Raw genomic sequence first — 18,962 nt, forward strand, 5'->3', positions numbered from 1 at the left:
TTCAGCCATGGCTGATAAAACTGCTCATTGTAAATACCCACTTACATGTCCCATCTTCAGAAAACAAATAAATAAAACTTCATATCCTGGCCGCTACATGAATTTGAAAAAGGAAATAATAATTGCTCCTCTTGCTCGAAACATTTTTAACATTGAGTATATTTAAAAAAGCCAATATGTTTATATATCCAGTAATTTCCATTAATTTTTGTTGACAAAATGGGTAATAAAAGTCTGTAATTCCACTTATCTGTTCTATAATTTCACTTTCACAGCCCTTTCACACGGCCACAGTTATCACCTCGCCCTCATCTTTCACGCGCTCGCTTCCACTCTCCTTTAGTGTTTTGCTCCTCCTTGCTCCCCCCCCCCCTTCCACTTACTCTTGCTCTGCATTAAACCCAGCTTGTCTCTCTGATCCCGGGAGGACTGCTTATGGGAGCTCCTCGGACCAGTGTGAGCCCTGCTGGTTTCCAGTCGCCTTGCAGCACTGCACGTGGAAGAGGAGGTGGAGGAGGGAGTATTTGTCCTTGTGCCCTAGGCAGGAGAAAGAAAATAAGGGGAGAAAAAGGAGAAACTGAGGCAGAGAAAACAAGGAATGAGCTTGTTAGAGATGCAGAATGTAAAAATAAAGGGAAAGTAATGCAGTGAGATGAGAAAAGATGAGGGCAGGGGAGAAAAATAGGAAAAAGCTAGAAGTAGAAAAGGAGAGAGCGAGCGCAGGGTGGCGGAGGGAGAAGAGCAAATGAGTGAGCGAATAGGAGTGGAAGAGAGAGAGTGAGCGAGAGCAAGTGAGAGGGAGGGAGGCGTACAACACTGCAGACACTCGCCCACTGTCACTGCTCCACAGCCAGAGGACAGAGGCAGCAGCGGCAGCAGAGGAAGCGGATACGATGGAGGAGGACGACTGTACCATCCATCTGCAGCTCAGTCCCCGTCACTGACAGCCTCCCTCTGGGACCATCCTGCCAAGTTGGGAACAAAACTACACTCCTGTCCTTCACAACACCAAGTACTGGACCCTCAACTCCTGCAGGAACACTGTGCACAAGATCATCATTATTTTTCCCGCTCTTGCACTCCCGCACACTTACTCACACACCTTCTCTCAAACTGAAGCACACTTCACTCTGCCTATTGGACTAGCGAGTTTTTTGTTGTTTTCCATCATCGCTGCCTTCCGAGCTGAGTGGATTTACTTTTATCCTGTGGAGGACCATGGGGCTGGGGTGGAGGGGTACAGGAGGGGCCATCCAAAAAAGGACAGAGGAGAGCTGGTACCATTTGGTGGCATTGCTGCTGTTGTGTGGTTTCTGGGAGGCTCACACACAGACAGATGATGGGAAGTCTGTCTACTTCTGGGAAACAGGTACTGCTAAACCACTAATTAGAGATTAAATGTGATCCTTTGCTTTACATATGGAGTGTTTATGATAGCTGCTGATGTATTAGTGTGTTGCTTCTGAGTGTGGGAGGTCACATACCGTAGCTGCGCCAACAGCACAATCAGTCAGATCTTATCGTAAATGTTTTCTAACTCATTATATGTGGATAATGTGGCATGAACAGGGTGATAACCGTTTTATGGCACGTTTTAAATCTATGCATGCATCGGTGGAAATAAAAGCTTCTTAGATCTAGTGCAGAAATGTTCTCATGACTTATTGGGTTTCAGAGATCTAAAAGGCTTCCAGATGACACACTTTGGCTGTCTCAATTTTTTTTTTTCGTTGAGGTGTACGCCGCTGAACTTCAAAGATGCATACACTTGAAAAATGACCCAGAAATCTACAGTAGAATCTCGCTTCTTCGTACTGAATCGCATGTGGCACGCAGGACAACTATGATCCATTTTTCAATAGATTAGTTTCATCTCCCTGAGTCTCAGGTGATGCACTGTTATTGAAATGTTGCTGTTGTGTTTTACAGCATGCAGATGATTGATAGGCACTGCATCACTATTGCGGTTGGCAACGGGTTTGATGCTGCTGATACAAAATCAGCTCTGAATATGAGGGTGTTGTGTGTTTTTGAGGCTCACGCGTGTAGAAGATTGTAGATTGAGTGGGTACAGTAGTTCTTATCTTTACACGTGCTTGTTCTCTACACTGAATCTAGCTGCACTGAAATGTCTATCAGAGACACATCTAAATATTGAGTGCTGTGGTGAATTAGATCCCCATACTTGATGCTGAGCACTACTCTAAGGTTTTAGAGTACATATCGTGCACTAGGTTCAGATTAACACCGATAACTACTAACAGATGCAAAAATTAACCTTTGCAGTCATTTTTAAAAACATCTAGGACGTCCTTTAAGGCACAAATTAAATAACGATCGCTTCATTTCCCAGTTTGATGCTCAGGAGATTTAAGGTGTGCTCTTCTCATTCAACGTTTGGAAAAGTTTTTATTTTCTCAATGCCGGTACAACTTTGTCATCTCTCTCAAACTCAAACGGCGCCACTCTGCATGTCCTGCCCCGCCTTGCTCAGCACCAGTCCCCAGTTGACGTATCCCACGTCTCTCCCGTGGTTCTGCATCTTTAAAGAGGATGTAGCTGAGTAAGGAGATTAAAGGAGCAGGGATTTAACAACCCAGGAAAGACAGCCCAGGGAAGAGACTTGAGAAAGAGAAAGGCAGAGTGAGCACTGCAGGCAGAGAGAGGGACTAACTTAACCTACATCTACCCTACTGTAGGTCATAATGATTATGCCTCTCTCCCACGCTACAGCACCTTTCTCCCACACTATACAAGCTCCTCAACTGGAAAGCTCTAGGCTCTGCGCTTTGAAATGTAATCCAGTGTTGGGAGTTTGTTCACTTCTTCCCAAATAAAAGGTAGTGCATTGATTTCAGCCCTGGAGTGTTCTTTCTTCTGAGTCTCTTTGGTTTGACAATTGCCTGCAGAGTATTAAAATCACATAGGGCAATTTACTGCTTTGGATCCTGGTGCTTTTCATCAAAATGTGATTATGTTTGTGCAAGATTTGCATACTTTTTCTTTCCAATGGAAGTTGTTTTTCCCGTTATTTATTTATTTTTTTAAGAAAAGAAACGCAAAATACGATGATGTTTGTGCACACTTGCAGAGTGTGCAGTGGAGGGAATATTCTTGTGGCAAGCAATGCTCTGATGTTTTGCATATTGATGAGTCTAGCTGAAATACAGCCCCTGTCTTCAAAACTGTGGGGAATTGGGCCTGCATTGCTTTTATTGCCTTCTGTGGAAATATGATGTATCTCTTTTGGAAGGTGAGACAGTTCATTGGTGATTTTTTTTTTCTTTTTTCATGGAGAATACTATTCAAATGAAGCAGATGGAGACAACAGGATCCTCCAGCAATTGAAAGTGATATTTCTGCAGGTGGCGTTAGGATAGCTGAAGGAAAAAAGAAAATGATTATAGCCACCATGAGGATGATGGTAGTGATGATGGTGATGGTGATAATGGCATACCACAGATTTTCTGGGGCCTCTGAGTGTTTGCTGGGAGTTTGCCTTCGTCTCAGATCCTGTTTTCACGCCATTTTCTCCCTGTCACTTTCTCACAACTGTGCACTCCTTCTACACTTCTTCCTCTGCATCTTTATCACTTTGTTTCCCTGTCTAGCACTCAGACCATATTTTGCATTGCTTTTTTAAGAGCCACAGCCCAAACAATAAAACAATGAAATATGATGAAATCTCAGAGAAACTTATTGTCACGAGGCAACACCAGGATGTCAATCTATCTATTATAAACCCCCCAACCCATCCTTGCCTCCACAAACACGCACCGCAGCAGGTGCATCTTCCCGATTCAGTTACAGTGTGTGTGCTTCATTATACTCAGTTGTTGAAGCAACAAGGTTGCCAGGTTTGTACTGTCAAGACCTCCCATGTTTGCCTGAGGACAAGGCAATTACAGGTGGTGGAGTATTATGTACTGTAGTATTTCGATATCTTGAGCATCTGCCTCACTGTAAGTGCTCCTTAAACAGGGCTTTGAGGTTTGATACTGATGCATGTTAATGTTCCAGTGGATCCTTAAATGCATCAATTATCCACAACATTAAAACCACCTGCCTAATATTGTGTGATCTGTCTCAACCCGGCAAACAGCTCTGATGCATCAGTGTATGGATATGGGACATCTGGGGTGTCCTGTGGTGCTTGGCATGGTGAATTTTTGGATCTTGTAGGTTTTGATGTGGGGCCCCCAGGGATTGGGATTATTCTGGCGTATCCCACAGATGCTCAATTGAATTGAGCTGTTTGAAAGATGGGATAATGCTTTTGTGGCTCATTGTCATGTTTCTTGAGCTGTTCCTGAGCAGTTTTGTGGCATGGCTGGATGCCGCCATCAGAGAAGCAGTTGGTCGACAAAAGTGTTTGCAAAAGCGGTCGCAAAAGAAATCCACTTGTATGGACGTCAACAGGAAAATAAACCTCAGTACAACATGATCCCCATTTTGTAAATTATGGCAAAAAAGATGATAAAGCAAAGTGTAAGATGAGGAAAGGTGGGAATTCACACACCAATGGGTGCTGACCAGTTACAAGTAACGTGCTACTGTAATCCAATTACTTTTTTCAAGTAACGAGTAAAGTAAGGTATTACTATTGCAGAAAAGGTAATTAGATGACTGTTACTCTCCCGTAAGCACGCCGCTTTACTGCGTTACTAAAACCGTGATTTTTTTTTTTTTTTTGCGAGAGTCTCTCATGACAATGACGTAAGCGAGTGTGATGTTCGTGGCAACAGCTGTGTGCAGATCAACAATGGATAATATAACAAGTGCGGCAGAGAGTATGACCGTGCAGCGTTTAAAGCGTGGAAGTACTGACCTTACTTTGAGTTTGAATCTGTAAAAAGTGACAAAAACATTAGTGTCCGCTGTTCACCGAGTGGGAAGAAAACTTCTTTTTACAACGAAAAAAACCCCTAAACTTCTGAGCAAGCACCGACAGTACGCTGCCACGGGAATGTGAAACTCCCAGATCCTTCCACTGACCACTACGACACATGTGCACCAGGGCAAACCTCCGCCTGCCCCACTCCTGCTATACAGGTGAAAATAGAGCAACAGGACCGCTGAGTCTTTGATTTTATTTATTTTCTGCTGTGATTTACATGCATTTATTTGAAAGAGTGACTGTAAACACAAAAAACTATTTCATTTTCTGTGCTGGAATGTGCAGAAAATAGGTTTAATCAAATTTCTTCCAGTCAGAGAATGTTGCATATAATTTAATGTTTGCTTCATGCGTAAAGTTAAAAGATTAAAACTAATAAAACTAGTTTCAAAAAGAGACTTTTTCATTTGATTACATTTTATATGATGGATTATGCAGAAAAAATAGAATTGGGCTGAAAGATCTATTGCTTTATTACCTATTCAGGTTGTAAATCATTTTTTAAAAAGTAACTAAGTAACTAATTACTTTTGAAGATAAGTAATCAGTAAAGTAACGGGATTACTTTTGGGGGGAAGTAATCAGTAATTAGTTACTGATTACTTTTTTCAAGTAACTTGACCAACACTGGTGCTGACACTGTAGCTACAGCAGTCGTTTATATAGAGGTCTATGAGTCCCATGGATGCTCAGTTTGATTAGGATCTGGAATGTTTGGAGTCAATGCTTTTGGGATCTTTATGTATTCCTAAGTGGTGTTAGCTGTAGCAGGGTGCATTGTCCTGTTTGGAGAGGTAGCCATGGTCAGAGTATCTTTGCCCTTAGTGGTTTGGTGTGGTACATCTCATAATGTAATGTCCATACGAATGCTACAGTAGGACCCAAAGTTTAGCAGAAGGACATCACATTGTAACAAGATAATCATGACTTGTTAGTGCTTTTAATGCTTCGGTTTCATAAAAAGCACAAAAAAAGAAGTGAAGCTTACCTTTAAAATGTACACCAGCAGGTGTTAATTCATTTATCAGTCTGATCTGACAGCCTGATCTTATCACTCTTGATCAACCTTCTACCTTTCCTGATTGGCCGCTCGTAATCTTTCCCGGAATCCAGATTACGTCACCTCTGGATCCTGATCAAGCCAATCCGCAATTACCTGCCGTCTTACCTCATCAAGTTAAGTCACACTTCACAGCATGTGCCTCTCAGTCACAGGCCTGTTAACTCAACTGAGACATGCACAAGCTCTCAACTAGCTGCTCTTATATGTTGTTTGCCATTTGTGTTTGTGAATACAGTCAATCAGAAAATGAAAAATCTTGTTCAAATTTGCATTTTAAGCAACAGATCGCTTCTTTTGAGACCTTATGCCTGGACAAAGTTTATACACATAAAAGCGCAGCAGTAGGTCTTCTTCAGGATACTGATTTGGCACCTGTTACTCTACATGCTCCTCAAAGAGCATCAACAGTTAAAAAGTTTCCTGAGCTGTTAACTAACCACCCTCATAAAACAGATGCTTGAAAGACAAGGATTTTGATATTGATACCATAGGGGTGTCTACTTGGAGGCTGGGTGGACACCACTGGCCAGATCCAGTATTTTTATATCAACCACGCCAGTTAACACAACTGTCATCTCTTTGCTTTCCCCTTCACTCATTTACAATTTCCCTTCAAAGTGGGGGGGGGGATAGGTCTGCATCCCCATCTATTGACCAGTGACCTGGTAACACCTTTGAACTCTTCGTACATAATAAACAGAGGTGGGACCAAGTCATTGTTTTGCAAGTCTCAAGTAAGTCTCAAATCTTTATCCTCAAGTCTCAAGTCAAGTCTCAAGTAATGTCAGGCAAGTCAGAGTCGAGTCTCAAGTCACTGGTGTAAAAGTCCGAGTAAAGTCACAAGTCTGAAATTTTGAATTTCAAGTCCTTTCGAGTCTTTAAAAAAAAACGAAAAAAAGCATGTTGCAGTTATGCTAAATGTAAATATTAGACCATGTAATTTTTAAATCTGTGTTTTTCTCAACACATGACAAAATAGTGAACTTAGAAAATATACACAAATTGTGAAATTGCACCTCTTTAAAATGCAGCTCAATTAAACCTAGCTCCAAGAATAATTTTCACCGACAGTTCTGAGATGTTATTCTTGGATGCGGTTGTAGGACCGGCTTTAAAATCGCATGACAAAAATATCATACATAAATAAATGATATTTTTTTAAAAATATCATTTTAAAAAAAAACTGCATCACCAACGTAGCCTGGAAAACATTTGCTAGTTAGATGAAGTCAGCTATCTCATCGTAGCATATTTATATGCATATTTATAATCATACGGTTCTTGGAGTGAGTGCATACACTCATGAAGTTTAGTAACTTCAGGTCACTGCAACAAGCCCAGGTACAGTTTACCGACGGATGGGTGCAGGACCTTGAAATGCACCGTGTAGAAAGTAAAGACCATCGTACGTATCATAAGTTTACCAGTCTCACAAATCGTCGTCATAAATACACATTCGTTAACCGTTTATTAATAGGACCTTTGAGCTCAACGGTAATTAATCAGTAGTGGAAATAATTTCTGGTACCCATCACAGAAATGTAGCAGTGACAATAATACTGTATGCTGTAATCGTACTGGGCAATTAGTGATACAAAAAACCTGTTTTATCCTGTGAATAAAAGTATATGTTTTTGTCAATGTACCATAATAACAGAAGCGAAACACAATATTGTGTCAGGACAATTCACTATTTATGCACAATAAACAAAGGAGCATAGCGCGACAATTTCTGTTCAGCGCCAGACTTGCTTGTAACCTATATCACCAATTATGTTAAGAAAAATGACGTATTAACTACAACAGCAGACTGACCTTTGTGGAAATGCTTGGAGCAGACTAACCTGTGAGCTGGAGTGTTCTGGGACGTTATATTTGATCTTTGAATGACTGCAATCCAGGCCATCCGTCGCGTCTTTGTTACTTCGGAAACATGGCTCGAACAATTTCTCTTCAACGACGTAATCCGATAACAACCGATCTCTTTACCCGTCGGCTTCCCGTGGCTGTCATGCGACCGGCTATTGCAGTTAATAATACAACAGCTTCTTGACATTTTTGTGTTTCTTTTTATCGCTGTATAACTGATTTTAATTGAAAGCCTGCGTGCGCTAGTACCGCTTGCCACGAGTTCCCAGAATCCTTTGCGGTTCTACCCGTGAATGACGTCACATTTTCAATCTCTATATAATATGCATGTTAAATTTTATATTTGGGGTAAAATATCAAGTCTTTTCAAGTAAACCGGTTCAAGTCCAATTCAAGTCCCAAGTCATTGGTGTAAAAGTCCAAGTCAAGTCATAAGTCTTACAACATTTTTTCAAGTCAAGTCTAAAGTCATAAAATTAATGACTCGAGTCTGACTCGAGTCCAAGTCATGTGACTCGAGTCCACACCTCTGATAATAAAACAACTACATGTCCATCTTGATGCATTGTTTGTGCAGGGGGGGGAACTAGTAGATTTAATGACATTTAACAAAGTTAAAAACAAAGTGGGTGTTGTAAATGTTCATTACTAAAAACTGATAATATAGCACATTTCTAAGTGGTTGCTAGACATGTATAATTCAGCTTTTGCAAATATAAATAAGATGTTATTGTGAAATTAAAATGACACAGTACTTTTATGAGGTATTGTGGGTGCTACAAATTGCTAACACTAGGCCGTTTTAGCCCATTGTTAGGTGTGATTGCATCATATACAATTCAGTATTTTGTGGATCTAAAGTAAATGTTAAATGTGGTCAAAAAGAAATGCTATGATGCCTTTTATAAGGTGTTATACATATAAAATGTGCATAAATCTCTTGGGCACTAGCTACTTGCGAGCTGTTTGCTAGGCAACATGATGTTGTAATGTCAGGTAAGAACCTTCAGGGGCCTAAGATGTACCTGTGTGCCAAGTTTGGTTGCTCATTCCCTGATGGTCTAGGAGGAATTTGTAGAAAGAAACACAGACAGATTATCGATTATCTTTTCTAAAGTCAAGTTGTTCTTTTTTATTTCTCTTACACAAAGTGCCTTTTAATACATGGATATTAATTTCGCTTTTTACTTTAGTTACTTGATACAAGGTACCTTTCTTGAGAATGCTAGCATCTATCGGCCTGTACATTTGTTGGACCTGCTTCTCTAATGACCTGTCAGTTTCCAGAACCAATGCAGGTTTAGTCCTACAAGGTATCATCCAATAGGGATTATTCTGGTTTTCTGCTCTGTGACGTGCTGCAGTGTGTCAACACATCTCGCCCATGTCACTGTTCAGGACACAGGTGCAGGGCAACTATTGCTGACAGGCCATTGTTAGCTGAATACATTCCTCCTTTTACAGAGCCGCCAGCAGTGAAGGATGTCATCCTCGCTCAGGGTTGTTACTGGCTCTCCCACAATCACCTGCTATTATGGTGGACCCACTGAAGAGGCCATCCAGGAAATTGAGGGAGAGCGGGTGTGACAGGTTCTCAAGTTCACTACAGCATGTCAAGGGCGTTACATGGAGAACAAAAAAAAATCCTTTAGCCAAACTGATAGTGGTAACCAAAGACAAGAGAAGATTAGTTTAAGGGGAACCCCTTGAGATAAATGGAAACAAAAGAACAGTGATCTTTTTCAGGCTGTTTGCACTAAAAAAGCAGACAGTTCCCCTCTAGCCTTATCGTCTGTTAAAGCAACACATCTGACATCTTAGGAAGGTTATATTTATATTCATGTGCAATGGATTTGGCTACATTTTCCCATTTTAAACTTCTTATTCTGTTTTACTGGCATACTTGATTGATTCATGTCCTCAAATCACCTCAGCATCAACCCCACAACCTTTCCAACATCTAAATTAGAGCCTGTTGTGTCTGTACTGCCATGGAAATCCTTTGCCTCAAATAGCTATGTGCTAATACCTGTGTACCTGTATGATATCTACCAGTTTTCTTTTCATTAAGCCGGAAACAAACAAATGTCTGAGTAAATAGCTGTAGCTGTGATAGCAGCAGGAAAGTGACTGGCATCATCCCAAATGAGAATATCCCTTGGAGACTCCCACCTCATTTTAGCGAGTGCATTACAACGTGACCCTCAATGACCCTAATTAGCATAGCACCTGACGGCAGACAAGGATCTGGTCCATAATTGGCCAGCCAGTGTTAAAATTCCTTAGCAACAGGCAACAAATTTAGGTCACGCATATAAATTAAGATAATTTCCTTGGGAATTTCATTTTTCATTACAGAGTGTGCCAGTGGGGTTTATTTTAATTCAGTATGCCCCTGTTTTTGTTTTCCTTTTCAGTTGGGTGAGAGTGAAAATGGAGGGTAATTGTGTCTGTTGTGCATCTCGCCCTGCAACCATCAGAAAATGAGCACTCAGCAGCTTGTGGAAACAACAACAGCCATGTGGCCTCAGCATCTTTATGCCTGAAAGAGGATGGAAGCTATTTTTCAAAGTTACGTTTAGTCTCAGTGGAAAAAGACTGAACACCGCTCGGGCTCAAATGATCGGCACTTTACTGTCATTGAAATGACACAGAGCTCAGCAACAGCACTCCATGACATTGTACCTGATTTTTTTTTTTTCAAAGCATTTGCAGCAAAATGTGTCACGTTTGACCCACATTGATCTGTTTTGTGGCTTTAGAGATATTACCCTACTACTCTCCGCTCCAGACTGCTGTGCTTTTAGAAATTGCCAATCCATCCAGTGGAGAAAGATGCCAAAGAGATGCCAGAGTTTGTTTAATCTAAATGGCAGAGCTTATACTAAGAACTGGCTTGGCTATTACTGATATAGGAGGCACGGCAGGATTAGAGATTACACTTCATCCAAAAAACTTTATTTAGAGTAAGATAAGAGGATTCCCACTGCTTTATTCCACCCTATTGAAATGGCTCGCAGCATATTTTAGATGCAGTGCTTTGTCATTCAACCACCAGAGTACTTTTTGCATGGTCCTGAGTAAGCAGATCAGTGATAGATTTATGTTGCGTAGGACTGTTATCTTTCTGATTATCTGCCTTGACCTGGTATATCAAAGTGGTACGTGCTGCTATGAAAAGATTAGAAAGTGAGATAAAAAAATGAAGACCTTTTTTAAAAAATTGGTACATTTTCTTGTGTGCATTCTCAGTTTTTGCAGTGAAATTATTAACTATTATGTCCTCACTGTTGCAAAGTACATATAACATATTACAGTATCCATCAATAAACACTCATTCTAGTCCCAGTTCATATGCAGGAACAACCAGTGATGTACTGACTTTTGGAAGGAATGTGATGGGGAGCGACAGGATCAAAGGCTAGAGGTCGAAGGCGTTTGGATATTAGTTCAGTCTCTGAAAAGATGTGGTTTCCCTGTATACTCATGTGAGGCGCTAATAGCTCAGTCACACTAGAGTTTGAGTATGCAACGCCCTCAACCTGTGGATACATGGTGGGATTGACAAATGTTTGCAAATAGTTACCGACTAATTTATTCATGCAGACAGATTTAACACGCTGCACTCAATCAGAGTCAGTCTGCAGTGATCAGTGCAGTGCATCTCATTGCAGTTGAGAATGCAACCAACTCAAGTTGCTGCATTCTAGTTATATTTCGATATAAAAGCAAGATTGCCAAACAGTTTGTGGTAAAACTGCAGAGACAACATCACTGTTTACAGAGCCTGGACTTCGTATGATTCAGTTAATGTGAATTTCTGTGTATTTTACAGCAACAGATTTGAAACAGATGGCAATTACAATTTTCTTTATCACTATTAATTGCTGTATTGTCACAAAATATTGCATGTAATTGTCAAGTTGACCCCCTTCAATCACAAACAGACTAATAGAAGACTGACTCCATCCTATCTTGCAATCAGTTGCTGTCTTCAAAGCTGGTGCCTGACAGCAGCCACCAATTGCAAATGGTGGCAGAAAATTGGTCTCCGTCTTCAAGGCATCCATTTGAAAAACAAGAATATTACAAGTTCCTTGCAAAAAGTTGTAATAATTTTGGTTGTACCATGGTAGTATCATAACCAGAAATCATAGAAAACCAAAATCATAGTTCCAGTTTTGTAATATCCTCAGATAAACCACTTGATCCAAACGTCAGGAAAAAGGTGACAATGTCACATTTTATTCTGAGCATGTCAACAAACATGCTAACATCCTGGCTCTGTGGTCTCTGATTGTTTGCACATCTTTTTGGCAGGTGATTCACTCAAAGTCCCATGTCAGACTGCTCAGAGGAAATATTTTAAGCTAAAATCATGTTAGCAATTTCATTCGTTCACATAATCCAATCAAACCCCCCCATATTATAAAGAAGTAACAAAATGTTCTCTATAAATTGAACATAGTCTTGGCAGATGAGCTGACCCCAGAACAGGCTGACAGTGCAGGCTTAGCTGATGCACTTGCACGCATCCTACTGGCAAATCTCACTCAGGGCATTTAAGCTGCACACTGATTCACAACCCATCTCCACCCCTGCTCCTCCCTCTCATGCTGTGTCGGACTTAATCACTGTTAATGTCTGATCTTGCTGATGCTTGCTCCGGTCAGTACAGGGGTCGTTCTGCTCTTGTCCCCACCCAATCATATACCCAGCACGTTTTTTTTTTTTTTTTTTGCTTGACATTCTTCTCTCGATTGGGAATGATTTGCTTGTAATCAATCGTCAACACAAACCTTTTCTATCTCAAAAGTCTAATAAGAGTGTGCAGCCCAGATGAGTTAAGAAGTATGCCGAGCCAACATCGAAATCATATCTATAATTCAACCATAACTAGTTTGTTTCTTTGATTATAATGATTCTGAGTGAAATACAGGTAAACTTAAACAGAGCAGCAAAGCAGAAACATATTCCCTTCTTTTTCCGTCCCACTTGTTTTTCTCCTGAGTTTGTGGGTTTGTGTTTTTCTCGTACAATGGGGTCGTGTCCCTTTGGTGTCTCTTCCCAAACAAGGACTTAAATCTCCACTCAGCCACAAGTTGAAACACAAACAAATAACCGGACCCATATTGAGGAAACCAAGCACTCTCGTGGTCAGAGAGTGGCATTCAAAACAGGCCCTTGACTTCCCAAGAGGCAACGAGGCAGCTTCAGTGGGCTGAGAGGAATTGCGGTATCATCGAAGAAAGCAGTGACATTTACCTGAAAGGAGCCTGTGCTGCCTCCCCCGATGCTATTCTAATAAAGCTGAAGATATGTAGGTGGCTTGGAAGTAAATATCCTCCTGTCTATCCAGCAGCTCTGTCATTAATCCTTCATCTCCCCCACTGGCCATCCATTTTTATTGTTTTTTATTTATTTATTTTTTGCTCAGCCATGAGGTAGTCATGTCCCCATATTTTTTTGAAGATAAAAGCTTTCTTTTCCATGGCGGTTTGGGTGTTTTGCTCCCCAGTGGAAAAAGCTGATATCTAACTGTCATAGATGGTCTGAGAAGCACTCACTGTTGCACCGCAGAAAGATTATAATTCATCTGTAGATCACGTAATGAACTGTACACAGACTGCTTTAATATGCAGTGCAGTTTAGAGTCATATATCAAAGCTACTAAATCGGAATATAATGAGAACATTACATTAGTGTATTGAGCTTCTTTTGTTGGTTTGAAAACCATACTGCATTTGAACGCCATGCTGTACTTGTGCAGTTTTGACCACATTTATGAATGCTTTGCCATTTGTTTCTGGACCATGTGTTCTTGGTTTATCGAGTAAAAATGGTGCAGTAATTCCTCAGAGTGCATTAAGCAACAGCGACAGAAAAATGGCTTCAGGTAATTGTTTGTGAGGGTGTTCTTCAGTCCCGCTTTTGATGTTGTTTGTCTGTTGAAATCTGGAAATCCTGCGTTCTCGTCTGTTTTAGTTTGTTTTCATTTAGTGTGATAAGCTGAAGGAGTAATCAGTCAGCCACAACATTAAAACTGCCTCCCAAATATTGTGTAAAGTTCGTCGTGCTGCTGAAACAGCTCTTAGTCATGTACAGTACATATATTGGACATGTAGAAATATTCTGTGGTCGCCAGCACAGGGCAGATGTTTGAATTTGGAGTTGTTTTTTTTTTAGGTTTTTAGTTTGGGGAAAGAGTTTTCCCATGTTGTTGCTTAAAGTATTACAAAATTTGAAGTTTACTTTGTAAATCCTGGTCCAAAACAGCAATAAAGCAGGCCTGTCATATGACTGACAGGTTGCTGCCATATGCATGTGCAGTCCCTCAATTGGATTTGCCACTTGCTCATCAGATCTGGACTTACTACACTGACATAGAAGCAAAAATTCTCAGCTCGTGAAATTAAGACAGATTCACCAACCAACATGCAACATACTGAAGACATAGGAGCCCATGGATGCTTAACTGAATTAGGGTCAGGGCTATTTGATGGCTTGTTCAAAACCTTTGGGCTCTTTGTCATGTTTCTTGAGCCATTCTTCTTTAGTTGGAGGCTTCTGTTGGGGTTTTGTTTGGTCTTTGTGTTTAGGTGGATCTCAAGTAAGATCCACGTGACTATCAGGACAAGGGGTCTTGGCAGAACGTTCTATTGTAATGAGATGATCAGCGCTGTTCACTACACCTTCCAGCTGGTTTAATGTTGTGGCTGAGGGGTGATTAAACCATGATTAAACCATATTAATTAACGCAAGAGCAGTCCATGTTAGCAGCTCTGTGAGGATGTAATTAGACACAGCAGTGCTTGGATATAAAATGCGTTCACAGTAACAAAACTAGTGCAGATGATGAGCAGGTATAATGTACCATAGCTTTTCAATAGCATGCTCACATTAAAGCACTAACTGTGTTCACAGCAGAGGGAGATGATGTTTTTTTTTTTAGATGTTTGTAGATAAATGAGACTCTCCAGCCTGCAAATAACCAGAGTAACTTTAATTAACTGAAAGGGTGTTAAAGAAAAAGAATTGCACAATACTGATGGGATAAAAAAAAAAAATCTAACAAAATCCTAAAAGAAAAGCACAAGAAATTCTAGTAAGGAGTGCAAGGGACAAACAAAAGAGCGCAAAAATGTGATAAAGAGAGAGACAAGATTATATTTAGACTCTGTGCTGATAAATAAGAGAAACTAGTGGAAGCAATTAAGAAATTATGGAGAACCAGACAAAGACGGTAAGTAAAACAACACAACACGAGCAATTACTGGAAAAAAGAGAATTTACAAGCAATGGGAGAAACAGCAGAAGTAGAGAAACACTTATGTGCCATGAAATAAATAGAAACCAAAACCTCCAAAAAATAACTCTTCTGGATTTTTTTCTCCAGAAATTTACAACACATATTCACCAGAAGGCTGTATTTCATAATAAGGTACTAAAAGTTTTTAAAATTGAGACACAAATTTTGTCACCAGCTTATTAGAAACATTTCAGTGTTTCCAACATTTCAACTGAAAGAAAAAGCATGTTTGCGTTCAGTAAATAAAAATGACTGAATCACATCTATTAAGATAACATAAGATAATTCTTTGTTGTTATTGCACAGTCATACATAGTGCAATAGTACAATGACACTACGTATTGAGTAGATGATGATATATTTCATTAAATTTGTTAAAATTAATTTCATTATGAATGTCTTTTTGAAAGTTTAAAAAGGACCCTGCTGCATCTCTCACTGATGCTCATCAGGAAAAGCCAATGTTGCTTAGAAAACACCTAAGGAGACCCTTCACCATCTGAGCACAGAGATCTGATCTGGTATTGGTGTATTTTAGAAAAAATTGATCAAATGTATTAATGGTGGCGTAATTATAAATATTGGTGTCTTAATTTATCACCTATCATTTTTTTTGTAGTACAGGCTGTCTAGGAACTATTATAGATAGGAAATTCCCATATTTGGCTGGCTCTCTTGCTTCATGGTACAGCCTGAGGAGTTGTGAAAGTCATGTTGAATGCGTGTACAAAATATTATACAATAGAATAGAATTCAACTTTATTGTCATTGCACATGCACAGGTACAGGGCAACGAAATGCAGTTTGCATCCATCCAGAAGTGCTTTAGTGATATAGATATATTACAATATATATTAGCAATAATATAGATATGTGAGTATATTACAGAAATGGGTCTATTATGGTATGTTATAATGTACACGGTATGAAGTATGTTGTGAATATTCTATAACTATAAGTATGTACAGGCTGTAGTGAGTACAAGCTATGTACAGGATATGAACAGGATATAAATATGAAAAACTATACAGAATATGAAATAACTTTACAGAATCTGGGATATACAGCTATACAGAAATGGGAACTATGCAAGTTGTAAACAGTTGTAGGATTAAAGATTATCGAATGTACAGAATGATTATTTACACAGAGCTATACAGTAGTGCAGTTAAGATAAGTGAGGGTGTAGATAGTTTCTACAGAGGCTATATAAAGTGCTAGTGGTTGTGAGTGGTGGTTCAGTCCATGTTATTATTGTGTTTGAGGGTACAGTTGTCCATTGTGGGTGTGTGTATGTTCAGTCCATGAGTTTAACGTGGGTCAGATGTCAGGAGGCAGAGTTCAGGAGTCTGACAGCTGTGGGGAAGAAGCTGTTCCGGTACCTGGTGGTCTTAGTCCGGAGGCTCCTGTGGCGCCTCCCAGAGGGCAGGAGGGTGAAGAGTCCATGTGATGGGTGACTGGGGTCTTTGATGATTTTCCCAGCCCTTTTCAGACACCGCTTCCTGTAGATGTCTTTTATGGCAGGAAGTGGTGCTCCGGCGATGCGCTGGGCAGTTTTCACGACCCTCTGCAACGCCTTCCGGTCCGAGGCAGAGCAGTTCCCGTACCAGACTGTTATACAGTTGGTCAGGATGCTCTCGATGGTGCAGCGATAGAAGTTCACCAGGATGTCTGAGGACAGGTGGTTCTTCCTCAGAGTCCTCAAGAAGAAGAGGCGCTGGTGAGCCTTCTTGACCAGCTTGGAGCAGTTGGTCGTCCAGGTGAGATCCTCGGAGATGTGGACTCCCAGGAACTTGAAGCTGCTCACACGCTCCACAGCCGTCCCCTTAATGTGGATGGGTGGATGTGGGTCAGCATTCCTCCTGTAGTCCACGATGAGCTCCTTGGTCTTCTCGGTGTTAAGCAGCAGGTTGTTTCTGTCGCACCACTCAGCCAGACGATCCACCTCCTCCCTGTAGGCGGCCTCATCGTTGTCACTGATGAGGCCAATCACCGTGGTGTCATCTGCAAACTTAATGATGGTGTTGGAACCATCAGCAGGTCTGCAGTCGTGGGTGAAGAGGGAGTAGAGGAAAGGGCTCATCACACAGCCTTGTGGTACACCGGTGTTCATTGTGATGGTAGATGAGCAGCGGTTATCCAGCCGGACATGTTGGGGGCGGTTGGTCAGGAAGTCCAGTAACCATTTGCAGATGAGGGAACTGATGCCCAGGTCTGTCAGTTTCCTGATGAGTTGTGAGGGTGGATTGTATTGAATGCTGAACTGAAGTCTATAAACAGCATTCTGGCGTAGGTGTTGTTGTTGTCCAGGTGTGAGAGGACAGAGTGCATTGCGATGGAGACTGCATCCTCTGTGCTCCTGTTCCGGCGGTATGCGAATTGGTGGGGGTCCAGGGTGGGGGGGGAGACAGGATTTGAAGTGTGCTAGGACCAGTCGCTCTAAACACTTAGTGATGATGGGGGTGAGTGCTACTGGGCGGTAATCATTGAGGCAAGATGGGTTGGAGTTTTTGGGTATCGGGACGATGGAGGTGGATTTGAAGCAGGCCGGTACCACAGCGTGGGCCAAGGACAGATTGAATATGTCTGTGAGCACTCCTGCAAGCTCCCCAGAACACGCTCTGAGAACACGCCCGGGGATGCCATCAGGGCCTGCAGCCTTGTGGACATTGATCCTGCTCAGCACCGCTCCTACATCGGTGGGGGAGAGAGTCATAGGTTGGTGGTCTGGCGTCATGTCTGCTTTGGTTGTGGTTGTGGGGTTCCCTCGCTCAAAACGAGCATAAAAGTTGTTGAGCTCGTTGAGGAAGGAGACATCAGAGGATGCGGGGGAGGGTTTGGTGGTCCTGTAGTCTGTGATGGTGTGGAGTCCTTGCCACATGCTACAAAATCCAACTTTACACCAGTGGTAGATAAAAAGTTTACCAAAGTTATTACAAATTATCTTGAGGGGGATATCACTTTTTATTCCACTCAATCAAACAGTTAATTTTTTTCCCAGCAGAGAGCCCTGGTTGACCGGCTGACATTACCACCCATGGAGACGTGTTACAAGCTTGGCTTTAAAGCATCGGAATGAAATAAAATACTAATTTGACAATGTAAACTCAAGGGGACAATGATAGTGAAGGTTTACTTTAAACTGCATCATGTTTAATAAACCTGTCCTTTTCACTTTGCATTCCCATTGATTACTGCTCTTTACACCTTCAGTAGGCAGGTCTCATTAGTCTCACATGCACAGTTCAAGAACAAATTCAGCTAGATATTAAAAGTCAAGATGGAAGTAAACCTGTCAATACATTTGATTGATTGTATTGATCTCGTTTGCCTTTTTCTCTCTTGAAACTGCTCCTGAAATTGATCTGCATTTACAGCCCTTTAATGCCAGGGAATACGTAGTGCTGACAAAAGTGTACATGTAGAGAGAAATTGGAAAAGGTGGTTAAAATGCATAAGGAGAAAATAGAGTAAGAGATCACTTAAGCACATTTAAACCCTAACATCAGCATTATAGGCCTGGCATTTGTAATGAAGGAGCAAGAGGGAGAGGCTGACAGGAAGTGTAGAGGATTTGTAGGCATCAAATATCCATAGAAAGGAATTTAGCTGGAGAGAGCACACCTAACCGTGCTTTAACATTAGTATCAACACAATAAGCCAGAAATGTATAATGGTAAAGGGGCAGAGAGAGTGATAGAGTGGCCGGCTAATCACCAGTGACAAGCCCCTGGATTAGAGGGAGGGGAGCAGATGGCCTGAGGCAGGGCAAGGCCGAGCACATATGAATATCCCAGGAGGCTGAACGGGCTCTCTACCTCCTC

At 41.2% G+C, this 18,962-nt stretch overlaps 1 protein-coding gene across 1 annotated transcript in view; it reads left to right on the forward strand.

Moving 5' to 3' along the window:
- The first annotated feature begins 406 nt into the window (after positions 1 to 406).
- thsd7ab (thrombospondin, type I, domain containing 7Ab) overlaps positions 407 to 18,962 on the forward strand; it is a 211,406-nt gene continuing 192,850 nt past the window's right edge. The window contains exon 1 of the mRNA XM_076890219.1: positions 407 to 1,369. Within this exon, the coding sequence (XP_076746334.1) occupies positions 1,219 to 1,369 (151 nt within the window). The 5' untranslated portion in view covers positions 407 to 1,218. The remainder of the gene's footprint in view (positions 1,370 to 18,962) is intronic.

This window comes from Maylandia zebra, linkage group LG11 (genome assembly GCF_041146795.1).
Source record: "Maylandia zebra isolate NMK-2024a linkage group LG11, Mzebra_GT3a, whole genome shotgun sequence".
NCBI lineage: Eukaryota > Metazoa > Chordata > Actinopteri > Cichliformes > Cichlidae > Maylandia > Maylandia zebra.